General features: G+C 41.4%; 1 protein-coding gene across 1 annotated transcript in view; it reads left to right on the forward strand.

The window, feature by feature from the left end:
• tbl3 (transducin beta like 3) overlaps positions 1–16,027 on the forward strand; it is a 98,765-nt gene extending 82,738 nt beyond the window's left edge. The window contains exon 23 of the mRNA XM_060901722.1: positions 15,447–16,027. Coding sequence (XP_060757705.1) covers positions 15,447–15,780 — 334 coding nt within the window. The 3' untranslated portion in view covers positions 15,781–16,027. The remainder of the gene's footprint in view (positions 1–15,446) is intronic.
• Positions 16,028–22,714: the final 6,687 nt, after the last annotated feature.

Consider the following 22,714-nt stretch of genomic DNA (forward strand, 5'->3'; position numbering starts at 1 on the left):
TGTTTTTGCTCGGCGTTAGCAAGTTAGAGGTTTTTAGCTTTCTCCTGAAATGTTTTCTTTTATTTCTTCTTCCTCAGGGTAGTAAAACTCGCTTTCGCTGTGAACACTGCCGTTATCGCCATCCATGCTGTAAAATTAATGCTATTATGCTGAGAAATGCTGGCAAAAATTTATAAGATTTTTGATAAAAATCTTATAAATAAATCTTCTAAAAAAGATAAACGTTGACAAAAAATGCTACTATGTTTGTTGTTGTTGTGAACAAGCGAGTCGCCAGAGGTCCGTAACTGGGGTCCATACCGTAGGATACGGACCCGCTCGCCAGCCAATCAGAGCGCAGGATTTGATGGAAACTGCACCGCGAAAAAAATAAATATATGTTATTTACCAGCTGGGAGGTCCATATCGTGAAATACCGTGACCGAGGTCTTGAAAGTACTGAGCGAGACCCTCTGTGCCGAGGTCAGTATTCAAGGCTGAGGTCACGGTATTTCACCATATGGACCGACCTTCAGCTGGTAAATAATATATTTATTTTTTTCTTTACCAAATTCTAACAGAAAACGAGAGCGCCCGAAAGGGAAAACTGAGCCGAGCCGCCATTTTGAATCCTCATTCACAGCTGTAATGCAAATGGCTTCCTCCTCGGTATACAAGTGCACTTCCATGGCAGGAAAAAAACTACATTTTGCTGCCTATGTAGTCCCCTATTTATACAAATAGGAGTCATTCAGGATTCAGCCATGTTTTTGCTCGACGTTAGCAACAGTTCCAGGTTTTAGCTTTCTCCTGAAATGTTTTCTTTTATTTTTTCTTCCTCAGGGTAGTAAAACTCGCTTTCGCTGTGAACACTGTCGTTATCGCTATCCATGCTGTAAAATTAATTCTATTATACTGAGAAATGCTGGCAAAAATTTATAAGATTTTTGATAATCTTATAAATAAATCTTATAAAAAAAGATAAATGTTGACAAAAAATGCTACTAAGTTGTTTGTTGTTGTGAACGAGCGAGTCACCAGAGGTCCGTAACCGGGGTCCGTATCGTAGGATACAGACCCGCTCGCCAGCCAATCAGAGCGCAGGATTTGATGGAAACCATACCGCGAAAAAAAATTAAGTTATTCCACGAAATCAAGTCGTACATGAGCTGATAGCTGACGAGGCGCCTAGCACCGAGCCATGTACGACAAGATTGAGTGGATTAACGGTTTTATTTTATCCACATTCACTGGATTTTGAGAAACGGAGCATTTTTATTTTTATTTTTTGCAAATTCGATAAATTAAAACTTTATACAAAACGTCCGACAAAATCAGTTCCGCTTAGAACGTAAACAAACAGCGAAATGACAGTAGCAATTTGTGAAAAATGCTATAATAATTCTTGAAAAATAAATAAAGATGCATTCTTACCATCAAACACTTTTTTATTCCATATTTTGTTGCTTCTTCTTTAAAGTTTTTTTGGTGGTTGGCTAACCAACTTAAAAGGGCATTATTGCCACCACACTGCAAAAAAATGATAGCAAGTGAAACTATCTTGAAAATAGTTGAAACGATCTAGCGTTTCGTATTAGAAGAATACAAGTCACCAATTCTGAGATTATTAAACCTAGTTCTAGATTGCAACTAACTTATTCTAAGATGTCTTAGCAAGTAAAAATGTCTGTCCATGCAGCAAGATAATTTCACGAGTATTAAGTAACTTCCTCCTCAAATTCAGTTTTCAATTTTTTGCAGTGCAGTTAGGCTGGAGTGTGGAACAGGAGACATTTTGGGGGGCGACAACTATCTTCTTTTAGCTATTTCTGTTTTGTTTTTTAATACTTGAGTACAATTTTTGAGGTTTTGTTTTCGAGTAGTTTTTTATTTCGTCCTTGGTTGGTTCAGCAACACGCTCCGCCATTTTGTTATTTTCTACTCACCAGTCCCCCCAGGATTCCGCGGGCCTTTTTTGTGATTGTTGCGGGCTAAAATGTCTGATGTTGCGGGGGGGTTTCCAAAAAATTGCGATGAAAGTTGCGGTGTTTTTTAGGTTTTTGTTGCGATTACATTGCGGGAGGAAGAGAAAGTTGCGAGAAATTGTTGCGATTTTCTCTTTTTGTGATTAAAATTGAGTGATATGTTAAATATTAAGTTATTACTGAAAAACTGTTGATTAAAAAAACAAAGACACTGAGAAATGGTCCTATAAACAACTTTTACCAATATAAAAGATTACCAGGACTACAAAAATGCAGAAAAATAGGCTTTATTATCCAAATGCACCTGTTGGTTCAAAAGTTAAAGTGCATAGAACCTCACAGCACAACATGAAGTTACCTTAAAATATAATATAAATGCCTCAGCTTTCATGTAAGAAAAAAAAAACTATTAATACTAGTACTGTGTGCAGGCAGTCTCTCCTGAAGACTAAATTAAACAATAATTATAAACCAATAAAATAAATGGCTCAGGCTTCATAGAAGAAAAAAAACAATTTGAACAGAATCTGACAGTATGATGCTGAAGCTGCCTAAACAATGGAAAATAAAATACCATTTTGGCAAAAATGTTGGCATCCATTAATTTCTTGTATTAAGTAAAAAAAAAAATAATGTAAAGTGCACACAGTCCTTCACTGTAAACATAACACACTTTCAGTCACAGAATTTAAGCCTACATAAACACTGACTCACACATGCAGTGTTGCCAGATACTGCTGATGTTTTACAGCCCAAAATATGTTCAAAACCCGCCAAAATACACTTAAAACCGCCCAATCTGGCAACACTGCGCACATGCTGCTTCTCTTGAACGTATACACAGAAGTAAGGCGGAAGGTAGTTTGTCGACGTCACCTCGAGACGTCGCCAACGATTGGTCAAATTTGCGGGAAGGTTGCGGTGATTGGATATAATTGCAACACCGCCCTGAATTCGCGGGGATTGGTTGAATTTGCGTTGAAGTTGCAAATCGCAACATTGCGAAATCCTGGAGGGTCTGACTCACGGTATATGAACTGATAGTCTAGTTTTTTTTAGTAACCAATCAGAGCGCGCGATTACTCATATCCAGTGACTGTGGATAGAATAAATTTATATACTCTGTAATATATTTAATGTTCTCATATGTTATTGTTTCTGTAGTACCCGCTCTTTCACACGGACTTTATAATAAATAGATTAAGAACTGATGATAAATTGATTTTTTTAAAAAGTGTTGCTTAACAAAGTAACACACAATCACTGATGTGGTGACATTTTTGTGAGGAAGCATTCATTTCACATTTATGGAAGGAGTCTCCATTGTAAGTGCTTTGTGACAAAGATTCCTAGCACAGGAAAGTCTTTAGGATAGAGGAGTTAATGCTTTCTAGATTCTTGGTAAAATGACAGTTGGTGTTTTTTGAGAGACAGGGCGCGAGAGAGACAAAGAGAAGGAGAGCATGTGAGACAGAGAGAGCATAAGAGAGAGGGGGGAAGAGTGCGACAGAGAGAGACAGGGCACGACAGAGAGAGACAGGGCGCAACAGAGAGAGACAGGGCACGACAGAGACGAAGAGAAGGAAAGCATGTGAGACAGAGAGAGCATAAGAGAGAGGGGGGAAGAGCGCGACAGAGAGAGACAGGGCGCGACAGAGAGAGACAGGGCACGACAGAGACGAAGAGAAGGAAAGCATGTGAGACAGAGAGAGGGGAGAGCGCGAGACGGAGAGCGGGACAGAGAGCGCAAGAGAGAGACAGCGCATGCGAGAGAAATAGAGAAACGGAGAGTGCGGGAGACCCCGAGACAGAGAGAGTGCAAGAGAGACAAAGAGAGTGCGAGAGAGACGGAGACAGAGAGAGACGGAGACAGAGAGAGAGAGAGCGAGCGATCTGTTGGACTGAGAGTGTGATAGAGTGAGAGACTATTAAGTGATAGTGTTTATTGCAGCTATAAGGTGTGTAGGTGAGAACAGGAACTAATTTGTCTATCAGACAGTCCACAATATTAAGTGTAACTATAAACTATTAAAATATGCGATATGCCGTTCATTAATAAATTAAATGTTGTAATCACTGGCCAATTGCTGTAGTAGAATCAGAATAACACACTCCTGACTGTGCTCTTATGCGAAAATGAAGCACTTCGGAGTGGGGGGTGTAGCAGCATTGTGCTGCGTGTCGCACTGCATCGGTTACCGGTGCGTTGTTCTACGGTTTAGCCGTCATGTATGATGACTTTATGAACATGCCAGTGTTGGCAGCAGAAATATCAGTGTACAGTATCATGTTTACACCAGGAGTGGATTACACAGCAGTCAGTGCATCTGGCAGTTTTTTTCCCCCTCAGCACCAGATAGTTCCCCTAAATCTTTGTGTAGTTCAGAGGGGAACCGTCAGGGCCTTCTAGACGTTCACAGAAGGCCCAAACATATCAACGTTTCAAATGTTGTATTTAATTTCTTTCATAATTTCGTTATAATTATTCTCTTCTAATTCGGCTTCATTTTCTATCAAATTTGCTTCAGAAATGAAAGGGTTACAGTCCTGAAAACATTAAAATCGAGTTATCTAGTGAGATTTTTTGTTTGTTTGTTTGTCTCTAGGCTGAGAAGAGTTTAAAGCCGGCTCACTCATTGGTTAGGACTTCCTTACCGGTACAGAAGGCCATGGCAGTGTATGTTTATGTAGGAAGTGACCGATGAATTAACCAATCAGATTTTGATTTATAGTGGGAGGGACCAAAAATTTATTGCCTTCAGCCTCCTTGAAGGCCAACACAAGCTTAACCGCGAGTCGGTGCAGCAGTGAAGTCACCTTCCAGCCGGTGTAGCGTTCATCAGTAGTGTTAGCGAATGCTAATAAAGCAGTCAAGCTGGTGCAGCACAGGCTAACGACCGAGAAACTAAGGCTACATCCACACGACAACGGCAACGAGATGTATATATATATTTTTGTAAATATCGCGTCCACATGGGCAACGGATCAGTAAAATATCAGGTCCAATCCATATGGCAACGCAACGCTTGCTGAAAACGATGCAATACACATGCCACACCTCTACGTGCGCTGTAAGACAGTCCCATCGGAGACACCAGAACAATAGAAGTAGACGCATGCGCATAACTGCGCATGCGCACAGTGACTATCCCTGTCACACGCACACACTTTCTCACTCCCTATCCTATGGATATAGTCCCTTTAAATCATGTGCTCGTTTTTTGAATGGAGACACGGAAAGAGGAATGAACGGGGGTAGATGGAAGCCGGTACGCCAACATTCTGATATCCTCCAGAATTCTTTAATGGTCTGGAATAAATTGAATGCTACATGTTGATGGATTACTTTGTTCTTCTACGCCCTTTTTGAGGAATGTATTGTCGGACTTAAACCAACATCTGAAGAGGTGAGATCGCTCCTTTTTTTTTCCCTATTTTTGCTGGCAGGATTGACTCTGCCCTAAGGGCTATTCTCTCACCCTCTCTCTCTCTCTCTCTCTCTCTCTCTCTCTCTCTCTCTCTCTCTCTCTCTCACTTTGCACCATTACACAATAAATATTCACAGTGAAAATATTTTGTAAGCGCGTTTCATGAACCAAGTTATAGGATTTGTTGACAACTCGCATCGAGTTCGTTACACTTCTACCCAGCGTGAAGCACATGTAGTTGTGACGTCATCGTAAACAAATCCGTTCTACTCATCCAGACGACTTCGTAACGGCGCCGTTGCCAGATTTTTTCACTCTGGAACCCGTTCTCAAAAGATTTCGTTTTGGGGCACCCAAAACGCCGGTGCCGTGTGGACGCCAGGCCGAAACGATAAACAATTTTATCAGATTCACCTGAATCCGTTGCCGTGTGGACAGGGCCTTAGATTTCTGTCACCAGACTCTTCTTACACACACACACACTTGCCACAGTATTTTTCACTCAGACTGAAGTATTCATTTCCCGGTGTAATTTACTGAGCTACTTTTAAAATCAGCATCGATAACTACACACAACGGAGAAACCTGGCAGTCTGCCGCTAATCCCTTGCAAAATCCTTTGCCCTGTTGTTTTTTTTTTTTTTTTGGTGCCTGGCTAAGTTTTGGCTGAGCTCAAGTCCCGGCTCTAATAGTCACAGTTCGCCACTGGTGTAGATACATATATTTAAGCTGGGAGTGCTGTTGTATTAAATATCAGCACAAGATTCAGTGATTCAGCTGGAGGCATCACGCCCATGTGGCCACAGTGGAGAAACAGAAGAATCTGTAGTATGATTTAGAGGAGTCCAAATGGAAATAGGTTCTGGAATTATTGAGTTACAGTCAGACAAAAAAGGGATGAGAGCCACTAAAGTAAGGACCTTGATCAGGTAAAAGAAAAAGAATTCTCGTTCTGTCTCTTCAGGGGGGGGGGTTGTTTGTTTGTTTGTTTTTGTTTGTTTTTAAGTCAGCTGTGATGTCATCCTCTATTCATACACCCTGATTCACAGAGACTGTGACGCTTTATGCACGCGCTCATTGTAGAAGAGATTTCTGCAACACCTGTTAATCCAAAGCAGCTGAAAGATTTCTAAGCAAGCACATGACGGCTTTAACGTTTAGCTGTTCTCGACTCGGACAAAAGATAAACATTAGCATTCTGAAAGCCACACTGGCATGAAAGTTCACGCTATTGTTTATCAGTGTCTAGTACTTGTTATCAAGCCCGTGATAAGTTACACCAAGAAACCAGTTTATCTGTGTGGTTTCACACTGCTTTATCTTAGTTCTCTAGTGGTGATGTGAAAGATTTCTTGACGTGTTCTTTGGATTTGTCGAGTTTCGCTTATTTTGGAAAAAGGGGTTTCGGTAAAGATATTATCTCGTCATTTTGTGTTCGCATTGACGTACAGTTGTGGTCAGAAGTTTACATACAGTGACGTCATCTTGGATATGGATGTCATGGCGATATTTGGGCTTTCAGTAATTTCTTTGAACTGTTCTTTTTCTCTGGCAGAATGATTGTACAGCATACATCTTTAATTAAAAAAACACTAGGATTTGGTGCACAAGTTTTAATTTTCTTTGGGTTTTCTGAAATCAGCACAGGGTCAAAATTATACATATAGCGCACCTAATATTTGGGTAAAGTGTCTCTTCGCAAGATTCACCTTGACCAGACTTTTTTTTTTTTTTTTTAAACCATGAACAAGCTTCTGGCAGAATTCTGGTTGGATATTTCAGAACTCTTCATGGTAGAATTGGTAGAGTTCAATTAATTTTTTTTTTCTTGGCATGGACTCGACTTATAAGCACAGTCCATATATTTTCAATAGGGTTGAAGTCAGGATTTGTTTTAAGCTTAATGTTCGCCTGCTTTATCCTCCACAACCAGCACTGATGTGTGTTTGGGTTCATTGTCCTGTTGTAACTCCCAAGTCGTGTTAAGTTTCTGATGGTTTATGCTGAAGAATTCTGAGCTAGTCCTCCTCCTTCATTATTCCATCCACTTTGTGCAGTGAACCAGTTCCACTGGCAGCAAAACATCCCCAGAGCATGATGGTCCTACCACCACCACCAGCTAGTACAGCGTCCCTCTGTACATGGTGGTCACTGTGGCCAAACAACTCAATCTGTGTCTCATCTGACCATACAGCTATCCTCCAGAAGGCTTTTCTCTTTGTCCATGTGGTCAGTTTCAAACTTTAGATAAGCTTGAAGGTGTCAATTTTGGAGCAGGAAGTTATTTCTTGGATAACAGCCTCTTAGTCCATGGTGATCTGAACTGTAGACAATCAGCTTCCAGTTCATGGCAGGGCTGTGCCAGGTTGTTCCTGACCATCCAAACCAATTTCCTTTCAGCTGAGGGTGACAGTTTGGGTTTTCTTGAAGCAAAGTGGCTTGGCAAAGTGACTACACCTCACAATAACTTGGAGACAATTGTTTGAACTGATCTTGGAATTTGCAGTTGTTTAGAAATGGCTCCAAGAGACATTCCAGAGTTGTGTATATCTGCGATCCTCTTTCTCAGATCTGCACTGAGCTCCTTGGACTTTCCCATTTTACTGTGTGTTGGTCAATCCAATGAGTGCTGTAAACAAACCCTTTTTATGAAGGCACAGAGAAGCTACCAGCTGTAGTCAATCATGATCACTAACAGGAAGTTAAGAGACCTCAGCCTTGGAAAGATAAGAGACATTTTGGAAGTTTCAGCACCTCTGAATTAATAATCTAAGTGAGTGTATGTAAAATTTTGACCCTGTATGTATAATTTTGACCCTGTGTTGATTTCAGAAAACCCAAAGAAAATTAAAACTTGTGCACCAAACTCGTGTTTTTTTTTAATTAAAGATGTATGCTGTACAATCAATCATTCTGCCACAGAAAAACAGTTCAAAGAAATTACTGAAAGCCCAAATATTGCCATGACATCCATATCCAAGATGACATTCATGTCACTGTATGTAAACTTCTGACCACAACTGTATGTCATCAGTTTTGATTTTATCGCTGAAAGATGTATTTAATATACTCTGTACAAGTTCTTTGCATACAGCGTTCACAAGATTGAAGATTCACTTGTTTTTCCGAGTATTGCTGGGTTGCATCCGACGTCACCTTCGCCTCATTAGATATGCAAGACGTGAAGTGGTGGTCAGTTCAGCTCACTGTTCACAAAGCGTTACTCCCGCTAGAGTGTCTTGCTCGTTGTTAAAATGCCCTACGCTTGCATTGTTTTGGGCTGCTCGAATCAAACAAACCGTAAAACTCATAAAGGTTTCTTCCGGGTTCCCTGTGAAGTGATAACAAAAAGGGTGAAAGAGCAAAGGATTTTACTAAAAGACAACGACAAAGGTGGCTCTTGAACCTTTCGCTGCGATGGAAGGGAGCCGAGTCGAAGAACGCTCAAGTTTGTAGTGATCGCTACGTGTAAGGTTTGTAAGTTCCTTTGATTTATTTCGTTTGGATTTGCAAATGACTTTTCTCACCATTTTCCGTCATTTCGTGAAGTTCTGAAGTTCAGGAGACCTCAGATCGTGGTCGCCATATTGTAAACTAACACGTACGTGTTTGCTTTATTTATCAGAATGCCCTAGCAATCTTTACAAGGACAGTGAGGCAGATTGGGCTCCTACACTGAACTAGAGAGATAAGATAATCGAGACGATCCACGTAAACACAAAAGCAGAGCTCACGAGTGAACAGCACGAAACTGTTTACCCGGCCGTGCAGTTACAGTGAGCCGTGATAACTTCTCCGTCCTGTTTCACCAATACTTAGGCCTCTAAAGGGGTTTCTGTGGATCTTTGTGAATGATTTACCTGGAAGAGAAGAGCAGAGAGGATTGAGAATCGAGCGGCTGTGGTTTGTTTACACCCGATACTAAAACTTGTAGCGTCCTAGCGATCATCTCAAAGAAGCGTATAAAAAGCCCAGAAATTCTTATTTACCCGGGCAAAAACGATACAGGATTTATCTTGTAGTGTCCTGATCACCAGATCTTTAACCCAGCTACATATAAAAAGTTGTACGCCTCCATGCTCTTCCAGGTTTTCATCTGTGTGTCCGTGTAGAACGATGCCTGCAGCACCAGGTAGTCTGAGATGTCGTGGAACTCGACGGATGGATAATTTTCCAACTCATAGGAAAAATCCTTCATTACTAGCATGTAAGGATTTAATCCCATTGCAAAGAGCAACTTTCTGAAGGTATCTTGACTGTACATTGGCCTCTAAACTGCGAAAATAGTCAGAAACAGTTTTACTAGCTCTTTACAAAACGGTGGCCAAATCAGTTTGCCTGACCACCACTTCATTCACCAGAAGTAAACTCAAGCAAAAATTGTGACCGAATACAACCTGTTATTTAGATGATTCTATGGTTGGGGTGCTATTTGTGTCCCACTGATTATATTTACACACACAGTACCAGTCAAAAGTCAAAACGGCCTTCTAAGTCATTGTTTTCTCGTTATTTTTATTAATTAAGTCACTTCATGTCTTAAAGGAACAGTCCACCATACTTCCATAATGAAATATGTTCTTCTCTGAATTGAGACGAGCTGATCAGTACCTCTCCGAGCTTTGCGCGACCTCCCAGTCAGTCAGACGCGCTGTTACTCCTGTTAGCAATGTAGCTAGGCTCAGCATGGCCAATGGTATTTTTTGGGGCTGTAGTTAGATGCGACCAAACTCTTCTACGTTTTTCCTGTTTACATAGGTTTATATGACCAGTGACATGAAACAAAGTTCAGTTACACAAATTGAACTGAGTGAAGGTATCAATGCGCTGTCGAAGCGCGCAGAAGGTGTTAGTACGCCTGTCATTATAGTGCGGACTTTCCATAGCATAGAAAATCGCCACGTTTCAATTTGTGTAACTGAACTTGTTTCATGTCACTGGTCATATAAACCTATGTAAACAGGAAAAATGTGGAAGAGTTTGGTCGCATCTAACTACAGCCCCAAAAAATACCATTGGCCATACTGAGCCTAGCTACATTGCTAACAGGAGTAACAGCGCGTCTGACTGACTGGGAGGTCGCGCAAAGCTCGGAGAGGTACAGATCAGCTCGTCTCAATTCAGAGAACAACATATTTCATTATGGAAGTACGGTGGACTGTTCCTTTAAGACATGAAGTGACTTAATTAATAAAAATAACTGTCCAAGGTCGCGCAAAGCTCGGAGAGGTACTGATCAGCTCATCTCAATTCAGAGAAGAACATATTTCATTATGGAAGTACGGTGGACTGTTCCTTTAAAGAATTGATGGATGTTGTTTCTCTTTACTTAGTCGAGCAATTCTTGACATAATATGGATTACTACAGTTGTGGAATTGGGCTATTTACTGTATGTGTATTATTTACTGTTTGATGTCAAACTCATTAAGAAGACAAGAAATTGCACTAATTAACTTTTGACAAGGCACAGCTGTGAATTGAAAAGCATTCCAGGTGACGACCTCATGAAGCTGGTTAAGATGATGATACTAGTGTGCAAAGCGTCATCAAGGTAAACGCTGGCTACTTTGAAGACACTAACATATGAAACTTTTTTTTTAAATACTTTTTTGTTTACCACATAATTCCATACATGATTTCATAGTTTTGATGTCTTCAGCATTGTTCTACAGTGTAAAAAAGAATGAAAATGCCGAAAAACCTATGAATGAGTCGAGTAGGGGTGTCCAAACTTTTGACTGGTACTGTACACTCACTGACCACTTTATTAAGAGCTTTTGTAAACCTGCACGTTCATCAGCCAAAATTGTGCAGGTACAAAGAGATGTCTACAAGCGCCAGCGACCGGCGGTTTTCTCTGCCTACACAGACGGTCTGCGCTACTCGATCCCAGAAAAATATAAAAACTTGCCTTTCAATGTTCAAGCGATTTTATATCGTCTCCGCTGCCCATAATTTGCTGCAAATCCAATTATTCCAGTACAAAATTGTCTTTGATTCGGGTTTAGCATGACCGTAAGCGACACCATATTTGTTGATCGATTTTCGTGCTCTGATTGGCTGAGCCGGACCACGTGACCACACCGTAGCATATGTAGTTATGTTACAGAGCCAGGCAGCATACTACAGAGGGTAACTGATGCCCCTTTTCCACCAAAGCAGTTCCAGGGCTGGTTTGGGGCCAGTGCTTAGTTTGGAACCGGGTTTTCTGTTTCCACTGACAAAGAACTGGCTCTGGGGGGGGTGGAGTTGTTAAGACCAACAACAATAACAAGACCGCGAAAGATCGCCATTTTTAAGCGACGAGAAGCAGCAGCTGTACAAACGCGAAGTCATCCATTATTATTATTGTTGTTGCTGCTGCTTCTTCCACGTTGTTTTTGCTTTGATATTCGCGCCAAGGTTTATGCAAACGTAGCGACGTAACTGACGTATACAGCGACGTAATGACGTATACAACAACGTAACTGACGTATACAGCGATGTAACGACGTGTCTTCCCTTAGCACCGCGAGCTATGGAAAAGCAAGCTGGTTCTCAGCTGGCTCGCAAGTTGAATGAGTTGTGAACCAGCACCAGCACTGGCCCCGAACCAGCCCTGGAACTGATTTGGTGGAAAAGGGATATGAGAAAGCCAAGCACACACACATCTGGAGGGAAATCTCATATTTAACCTCCTAGGGCCTAGCGGTCACATATGTGGACAGCACTTTTTAGAAATTCAGAACAAGAATCCACATATGTGGACATACTTTTTCTCAAAAAAGTATCAAAACTAAGCATCATCTTATCAAAGATGATGCTTAGTTTTTATTCTAATCAGGTTCTAATAAGCCCAAATAGCAAAAAGAAATTAAAAAATGCATGTAAAAAAACAGCTTGGGTCTTAGGAGGATAGTTTGCAAATATTTTACAGAGAAATGGTTAGTAATTTATTAGCTGAGAGTGCACCAGAAGGCATGTAAATTTCAACATTTGCTGGGGGGGGCACGCCCCCACACCCCTCTAGCATTAGCAAGCCTTTGGCGCGACGCATATTCCAAAACTGCCTACTACTTTTTTTTAGCCAGCTACTTCAGATTTTCTGGAGAACCCTGAGGTACGGGAGTTTCATTTAGTGTTTGCGTCAAACATCAAAATAGAAAGGGGGGGGGGATTCCACAAAATCAGTGACTTTGATTGTGGCGTGAGCGTGGGTACCAGATGGGCTGGTTTTAGTATTTCAGAGTTTACACAGAATGATGTGGAAAAAACAAACGGCTGCTCTCCTGTGGGCAAGTCATATGTTCGACAGGATGGTGCATCAACCCAATTTTTGAAGCTCACAAGAAGAAGAAAAGTGCGTTCTCTGGTCCTATTTTTATTTTCTGAGATATTGTGATATTTACTGACAAGGACGTTTTGAAACGTTGAATAAATCATTTGAAATGTCTTTTATGGGTTCATATCACTACCATGGATGCTTTTTACGGTAACCACATTGTATTTAATACATTTATGATTGAAAATATCAACACTGTTAATCAATTAAGAACAAAATGTAGCCATTGTCAGCAAAGAAACCTTGTGAAGATGAGACATTTTTAAAAAAAAAGTGTCATTTTTAAGAACTGCAAGACACCCAAATGGTACCAGATTATGGAATCGCCCATTACACTTTTGGTAAAGATTTTAAATTGATCATTATTATACCCCCGCTCCGAAGGACGGGGGGTATACTGGGGGTTTTTTCACCTCTGTCTGTCCGAAACACCCTTTTTCTCTGCAACCACAAATCATAGCCACTTGGTACCAAAGTTCAGCTTGGGGTTCTATACTGCGTATACCGTTTTCAGGTCTGTCGCACGTCAACTTCCTGTTTACCGACTAAATGTATTTACGAAACGTATGGGGTGGCTTTACAAAATTTTCATAGCACTTTTCTCAGCAGCTACAAATCACACCTGCTTGATATTTGGTACCGAGCTTCAGCTTGGGGTTCTATACCACGTACACCGTTTTCAGGTCTGTCGCACATCGACTTCCTGTTTACCGACTAAATGTATTTACGAAACGTATGGGGTGGCTTTACAAAATTTTCATAGCACTTTTCTCAGCAGCTACAAATCACACCTGCTTGATATTTGGTACCGAGCTTCAGCTTGGGGTTCTATACCGCGTATACCGTTTTCAGGTCTGTCGCACATCGACTTCCTGTTTACCGACTGAATGTACACTGAGTGCAGAATTATTAGGCAAGTGAGTATTTCGACCACAACATCCTTTTAATGCATGTTGTCCCACTCCAAGCTGTTTAGGCTTGAAAGCCTACTACCAATTAAGTATATCAGGTGCTGTGCATCTGTGTAATGAGAGGGGGTGTGGTCTAATGACATCAACACCCTATATCAGGTGTGCATAATTATTAGGCAACCTCTTTTCCTCTGGCAAAATGGGTCAGAAGAGAGATCTGACAGACTTTGAAAAGTATAAAATTGTGAGATGTCTTGCAGACGGATGCAGCACTCTTGAAATTGCGAAGATGTTGAAACGTGATCACCGAACAATCAAGCGTTTCATTGCAAATAGTCAATGGGGTCGAAAGAAGCGTGTGGGAAAAAAAAGGCGCAAAATAACTGCACATGATCTGTGGAAAATCAAGCGTGAAGCTAACAAGCAGCCATTAGCATCCAGTTCTGCCATATTCCAGAGTTGCAACATTCCTGGAGTGTCAAAGAGTACAAGGTGTGCAATACTGAGGGACATGGCCAAGGTAAGGAAGGCTGAAAAACGACCACCACTGAGTAAGGCACACAAGATAAAACGTCAAGACTGGGCCAAGAAATATCTTAAGACTGATTTTTCTAAGGTGCTGTGGTCTGATGAGATGAGAGTGACTCTTGATGGGCCAGATGGATGGGCCTGTGGCTGGATCAGTAATGGGCACAGAGCTCCACTCCGACTCGGACGCCAGCAAGGTGGAGGTGGAGTACTGCTATGGGCTGGTATCATCAAAGATGAGTTTGTTGGACCTTTTCGAGTTGAGGATGGACTCAAACTCAACTCCCAGACCTACTGCCAGTTCCTGGAAGAAACCTTCAAGCAGTGGTATAGGAAAAAGTCAGCATCTTTCAAGAAGAACATGATTTTCATGCAGGATAATGCTCCATCTCATGCATCCAAATACTCCACTGCGTGGCTAGCCAGTAAAGGCCTGAAAGGTGAAAAAAATAATGACATGGCCCCCTTGTTCACCTGACCTAAACCCCATAGAGAACCTGTGGTCCATTATAAAACGTGAGGTCTACAAAGAGGGAAAACAGTACACCTCTCTGAACAGCGTCTGGGAGGCCGTGGTTGCTGCTAGACACAATGTTGGTCGTGAACAGATAAAGAAATTGACAGAATCTATGGATGGAAGGCTTTTGAGTGTCCTCATGAAGAAGGGTGGCTATATTGGTCACTGATTTTGTTTTTGTTTTGTGTTTGAATGTCAGATATGTTTATTTGCAAATCTGGAGTTGTCATATCAGTGTACCTGGTGAAAATAAATAAGTGAAATGGCTACACATTTGGTTTTTATTAAGTTGCCTAATAATTCTGCACAGTGAAAGTTACCTGAACACATACATATTCTCCTAAAATGGCCAAAACTAAAAACACCCCACTCTAACTTCCATACATATTCAGCTTTGATATTTATGAGTCTTTTTGGTTGATTGAGAACATAGTTGTTGTTCAATAATAAAACTAATCCTCAAAAATACAACTTGCCTAATAATTCTGCACTCCGTGTATTTACGAAACATATAGCGTGGTTTACCAGGATGCTGTTTGAAATCCCTGGTGAGAACACTGCTCTTTACTTACTTGTTTCAGGGTTAATTACTTCTTGAAGTCAACATTCATAATAAGTGTCCTATTCCTTCGATTACTCGCATTCTGATATAAGCGAGAGCAGCGTGATATGCAAGTGAGCAGTAGCTCACAGTCGATCTTGTTTTGACTGAAACAGAACATGTGTAATGAGTCTTGACATGAATTTATAATCTGATACGATAACTGTTTCTCCAGCTCCAGCGGGGAACTGCAGGGAGAAGAGATGGACACCAGTCCTCAGGATATATTCATACTCGACAGGCAGCCAGGGAAGGAGGAGCCGGGTAGACAGCAGAAGAATACAGATGATGGCGATGACCAGGAGGAAGCAGACTGCAGTGAAGAAAACTCCGAGAACAGTGATAATGACAGCGTCAGCGCCTTGAAAGGTGTCGGCTCCAAAAAAAGGGGGGTGAATGGAGCCAACAACAGGGGTCATGTATCCAGTGATGAGAGCTCAGATGATGATGATGTGGACATTTCCGCAGTTGCTCCCACCAAGGTCGCAGTGGCCACTTCTATATTCTGATCAACACACGCTGATCACTGCCGTATACAAATGTCACAGTACTGAACACCGTAGCTGTGTGGAATGAGGGCAAGCAGGATTCGACTGTCTTTCGACAGCCAGTATTATGCTGCGTGTTATCTATTTGTATGTACTACTCTAAAAGACATACTTTTCATTTTTACATGTTCCAAAAAAGACAAAAATATCTTGTGCTCTTTGTTGTCATAGTAATTGAGGATTTTAAATAAATTCATTGGTTTAAGAAGGTTTTTTTATTATTATTGTTGTTACATAAAGTGAAATGTTGCACATATGATCCTGTGTGCGCCTTTGTCTAGAAAACTCACCTTATGTTTCCTTATGATGCGTCTTTAAATCAGACCTTAATCATTTCTGTCAAGCCACTTCATGAGGAGGATGAGTGGCATCCATATCATCCCGTTCCTGTCCTAAAGAGAGAAGAGAAATTTGGTAACACAGCACACCAGCGAAATACAGTGGTGCTTGAAAGTTTGTGAACCCTTTAGAATTTTCTATATTTCTGCATAACTATGACCTAAAACATCATCGGATTTTCACACAAGCCCTAAAAGTAGATAAAGAGAACCCAGTTAAACAAATGAGACAAAAATATTATACTTGGTCATTTATTTATTGAGGAAAATGATCCAATATTACATATCTGTAAGTGGCAAAAGTATGTGAACCTTTGCTTTCAGTATCTGGTGTGACCCCCTTGTGCAGCAATAACTGCAACTAAATGTTTCCGGTAACTGTTGATCAGTCCTGCACACCGGCTTGGAGGAATTTTAGCCCATTCCTCCATACAGAACAGCTTCAACTCTGGGATGCTGGTGGGTTTCCTCACATGAACTGCTCGCTTCAGGTCCTTCCACAACATTTCCATTGGATTGAGATCAGGACTTTGATTTGGCCATTCCAAAATATGAACTTTATTCTTTTTTTAACCATTCTTTGCTAGAACGACTTGTGTGCTTAGGGTCATTGTCTTGCTGCATGACCCACCTTCTCTTGAGATTCCGTTCATGGACAGATGTCCTGACATTTTCCTTTAGGATTCACTGGTATAATTCAGAATTCATTGTTCCATCAATGATGGCAAGCTGTCCTGGCCCAGATGCAGCAAAACAGGCCCAAACCACGATACTACCACCACCATGTTTCACAGATGGGATAAGGTTCTTATGCTGGAATGCAGTGTTTTCCTTTCTCCAAACATAACGCTTCTCATTCAAACCAAAAAGTTCTATTTTGGTCTCGTCCGTCCACAAAACATTTTTCTAATAGCCTTCTGGATTGTCCATGTGATCTTTAGCAAACTGCAGATAAGCAGCAATGTTCTTTTTGGAGACCAGTAGCTTTCTCCTTGCAACCCTGCCATGCACACCATTGTTGTTCAGTGTTCTCCTGATCGTGGACTCATGAACATTAACATAAGCCAATGTGAGCGAGGCCTTCAGTTGCTTAGAAGTTACCCTGGGGTCCTTTGTGGCCTCGCCGACGATTATATGCTTTGCTCTTGGAGTGATCTTTGTTGGTCGACCACTCCTGGGGAGGGTAACAATGGTCTTGAATTTCCTCCATTTGTACACAATCTGTCTGACTGTGGATTGGTGGAGTCCAAACTCTTTAGAGATGGTTTTGTAACCTTTTCCAGCCTGATGAGCATCAACAACACTTTTTCTGAGGTCCTCAGAAATCTCCTTTGTTCGTGCCATGATACACTTCCACAAACATGTGTTGTGAAGATCAGACTTTGATAGATCCCTGTTCTTTAAATAAAACAGGGTGCCCACTCACACCTGGTTGTCGTCCCATTGATTGAAAACACCTGACTCTAATTTCACCTTCAAATTAACTGCTAATCCTAGAGGTTCACATACTTTTGCCACTCACAGATATGTAATATTGGATCATTTTCCTCAATAAATAAATGACCAAGTATAATATTTTTGTCTCATTTGTTTAACTGGGTTCTCTTTATCTACTTTTAGGACTTGTGTGAAAATCTGATGTTGTTTTAGGTCATATTTCTGCAGAAATATAGAAAATTCTAAAGGGTTCACAAACTTTCAAGCACCACTGTATTTGGACATTGACAAAGTTGTTACTTTAGGTGTGTATCATAGTTTATTGGAGCTGAAATGAAATAAATGAGAGAGCGCAAACCTTCAGATATAATCTTTTATTCTATCCACGTTCACTGGATATGAGCAATCGTGTGCTCTGACCGGCTACTCTACGACTAGGATATCAGCTCATATACCGTGAGTAGAGAAAAACAAAATGACGGAGTGTGTTGCTGAACCAACCGAGGATGAAATAAAAACTCTCCACAAAAACAACCCCCCCCCCCAAAAAAAGCAACAAAATATGGAAAAGTAAGAACATATTTTTTTTCAAGAATTATTATTATTATTGCGTTTTTCACAAATTGCTATGGTCATTTCACCAGTCTGTTTACATTCTAAGCAGAAATGATTTTGTCGGACGTTTTGTTTAAAGTTTTTATTTATCAAATTTGCAAAAAATAAAAATGCTCTGTTTCTCAAAATCCAGTGAATGTGGATAGAATAAAACAGTTATTCCAGTCAATCTCGTCGTACACGGCTTATCACCGACTCAGCGTTGCACACCTCGTCAGCTATCAGCTCATGTACGACTCGATTTTGTGGAATAACTTGAATAATTTGCATCCAGATCGGGGTGTAAATGTTTAAGGGACCAAAAGTTTTTGATTGGACACTTAGTCCATAGCCAGGTGTGTTATTCCTTCATTGCTTACTTCTTAAGTGCAATAGATTAAAGGTCTAGAGTAAATTTCAAGTGTGACATTTGCATTTGTTAACTGTTAATTCTCAATATGAAGTCCAAAGAGCTGTCACTGCCAGTGAAGCAAGCCATCATCAGGCTTAAAAAAAATAAATAAATAGATAAACTAACAAATTCAATAAATCAGATATATTTATTGAGAGCCCATACAGTTCTGGATCAACATCCTATGGATAGATTAGACAAAAAGCAAACTGTATCTTAATGATAGGAAGAAAAGCGTATAGAGAAGGGATTGAATTGGTCACGATCCAAAGTATATACCACTTCATCTGATAGTGCGGGTGTTTACAACTGCTAAGAGAATGGCTTTCCTGATGATGTGACTGATCCTGAAGTCTATAGGGCTTTATTATCTACTCCGATTCAGCCAAAACCCTTTGGACAGCGCTTCATAGTGCCAAAGGAACCCCCCCAAGAACAAGCAGGAACTGAAGACAACTGCATTAAAGGCTTGGCAGAGCATCACTAGTGTAGAAACCCAACGTCTGGTGATGTGCATGTGTTCCAGACTTCAGGCAGTCATTGACTACAAAGGATTTCCAACCAAGCATTATAAATGAGGGTGGTGTAGTGGTTAGCACTGTTGCCTCACAGCAAGAAGGCTCTGGGTTCGAGCCCAGTAGCCGACGGAGGCCTTTCTGTGTGGAGTTAGCATGTTCTCCCCATGTCTCCAGGTGCTCTGGTTTCCCCCAAAGACATGCAGGTTAGGCTAATTGGTGGCTCTAAATTGGCCGTAGGTGTGAATGAGAGTGTGAATGGTTGCTTGTCTCTACGTGTCAGCCCTATGATGACCCGACGACTTGTCCAGGGTGTACCCCACCTCTCGCCCATAGTCAGCTGGGATAGGCTCTAGCTTGCCCGCGACCCTGCACAGGATAAGTGGCTACGGATAATGGATGGATGTTATAAATGAGGATTTAATTGATGATAGCTAGTTTGGTACACATATACAAAGTTCTGTGATCCTACAATGTTCAACTGATTCTGATGTACATACCTGCAAATTAAAGCTGCACTCTGAGATCATGTTCATGATTGAATTTTCAACTGTTTTAGACAGCTAAAATGACAACTTTGTCATTGTTCAAGTATTTATGGATCTCCTGACTGTGTTCTGCTGTGTACTAAGATTTCAGATGTTTTTCTTTTGTATGTATCTTAACTAGAAATTATAGACTTTTAAGTCTGGCTAGCTCACCGGCCGTAGAGCGATGAGCTATTTCCATCACGTGGCATCCGTTGTCCATCGGTCTGTCCACAATTCACTGCTCCTCCCTGAGTTTTCAATGGATTTGGATTGTTTTCTTTGGAAGATCTAATTAGTCGGCACAAAATTTACTCCTTGGTTTTGTGATTTCTCATTAACAAGGTGCTAATTAGGCCAGTTAATGAACTTTCAGGAAAATCGCTACTCCTTCCTGAGTTTTCAATGGTTTTTGATTCTGATTGTTTTGTTTTGAGGATCAAATTTTTCTAAATGTTCTCATCCAGAACATCCATCCATCCATCCATCCATTATCTGTAGCCGCTTATCCTGTCCTACAGGGTCGCAGGCAAGCTGGAGCCTATCCCAGCTGACTGTGGGCGAGAGGCGGGGTACACCCTGGACAAGTCGCCAGGTCATCACAGGGCTGACACATAGAGACAAACAACCATTCACACCTACGGTCAATTTAGAGTCACCAGTTAACCTAACCTGCATGTCTTTGGACTGTGGGGGAAACCGGAGCACCCGGAGGAAACCCACATGGACCACGGGGAGAACATGCAAACTCCACACAGAAAGGCCCTCATCAGCCGCTGGGCTCGAACCCAGACCTTCTTGCTGTGAGGCGACAGTGCTAACCACTACACCACCATGCAACCTTCATCAAGAACAACTTGACAAATTATAAACGAGTCTGGTTTCTCATGGTACGGCTGTGTGAGCCACTGCATCGCTGACACTCTGGTTTAAGTGGTCTAAGACGACACATCCATTTTGACAACTGAAAAAAATGAATTGATTAGGCTTATGTCCATTTTTGTGACGATCATTGTCTGAGAAAAGTGCACATAGCTGGCAAGGTTTTATAGGTCTTTAGGTAGACTGCCTGTTTTTTTACCACCATGTTTGTTCAAAATTGTCTTTGCAGGAAGACCGTGTAAGCAAGGTCAGATTTTAAATAAAATATTTCCCTTGTTTTGGTGGACTATCCATCCAGCCGTTATCTATACCGCTTATCCGTCAGGGTTGTGGGGGAAGCTGGAGCCGATCCCAGCTGACATTGGGTGAAAGGAAGGGTACACACTGGGCAGGTCGCCAATCTATTGCAGGGCTAACACAGAGACAAACCTCCATTCACACATTTGGGCAATTTAGAGGAGCCAGATAACCTAATCTGCCTGTCTTTGGACTGTGGGAGGAAACGCACAAACTCCATAGAGAGAGACTCCAGTCAGGGGTTCGAATTTGGAACCCTCTTGCTGTGAGGCAACCATGTTAACCACTGCACCACCATGCCACCCGTTGGTGGAATATATTCCTAAAGTTGAGAAGACAAAGTATGGTATCTCCAGAAAAAGCCAATTTTGTCCAAAACTTAATTTTCGATGGCCAGAGTTCAGCCGCAGTAACATCCGACTGCTTTCCTCAACCATCTGAGATACGTTTCGTTCAAACTGTAAATACTGTACATAAATATTTACTTTTAATGGCCAGTTAAAATGTGCATTAAACTACATGGAACATCCACTCACTGGCCACATTATCAGGAACACCCCTCCACCTGCTGTTTGATGCAGTTCCCTAATCAGCCGATCCCTTGACAGCAGCACAATGCATAAAATCATGCAGATACAAATCAAGAGCTTCAGTTAGTGTTTACTTCAAACATCAGAATGGGAAAAACTGTGATCTCAAAGTAACTTCACTGTGGCGTGGGTGTTGGTTTGAGCCAGATGGACTGGTTTGAGTATTTCAGAAACTGCTGTTCTCCTGGGGTTTTCACATACAAGTCTCTACACAGAATGGTGCGAAAAACAAAAAAAACAGAGTGAGAACCAGTTCTGTGGGTGGAAACAAACACCTTGTTGATAAGAGAGGTCAGAGGAAAATAGCCAGGTTGGTTTGAGCTGCCAGGAAGGATATAGCAACTCATATAATCACTCTTTACAACCATAGTGAGCAGAAAAGCATCTTCTGCAATAGCAGAAGACCACATTGGGTTCCACTCTTGCGGCCAAGAACAGGAATCTTAGAATCAACAACAAGTTCCTGTTAAAGTGGCTGGTGATAGGAAATGGCCATAAAAGAACCATTTAATATTCCACATAACTTCCTTATCTTCCTGCAGGCGTCTTTAAAACACGTAATGCTTGTGTGATATGTTGATCTTGCAAACCAAGTGAGGACATGATCTACTCACAGGCTCTAATCTGTACAGTCTTGCTACACATGAAAAAAAACATCTCATCTCATTATGTCTAGCCGCTTTATCCTGTTCTACAGGGTCACAGGCAAGCTGGAGCCTATCCCAGCTGACTACGGGCGAAAGGCGGGGTACACCCTGGACAAGTCGCCAGGTCATCACAGGGCTGACACATAGACACAGACAACCATTCACACTCACATTCACACCTACGCTCAATTTAGAGTCACCAGTTAACCTAACCTGCATGTCTTTGGACTGTGGGGGAAACCGGAGCACCCGGAGGAAACCCACGCGGACACGGGGAGAACATGCAAACTCCACACAGAAAGGCCCTCGCCGGCCACGGGGCTCAAACCCAGACCTTCTTGCTGTGAGGCAACAGCGCTAACCACTACACCACCATGCCGCCCCTGTTTGAGTTTATTTATTTATTTATTTATTAAAGCAACATCAAAATATGAAGATATTTATGAATGGTGCAGGGAACTGCTACATATTCCAACAAATATAATAGTTTGCTTACTTCATGCTACAATGGAGCATTTTAGAAAAAGGTTTTGCAGTGCTATGAATTTCCTGACATTACATTCAGCAGATGCTCTTTCCAGAGCGACATACAACATATCCAGAGCAGTTGGGGGTTAGGTACCTTGTTCAAGGGCACTTCAGCCATTCCTACTTGT

The sequence above is a fragment of the Neoarius graeffei genome, chromosome 20, assembly GCF_027579695.1.
Source record: "Neoarius graeffei isolate fNeoGra1 chromosome 20, fNeoGra1.pri, whole genome shotgun sequence".
NCBI lineage: Eukaryota > Metazoa > Chordata > Actinopteri > Siluriformes > Ariidae > Neoarius > Neoarius graeffei.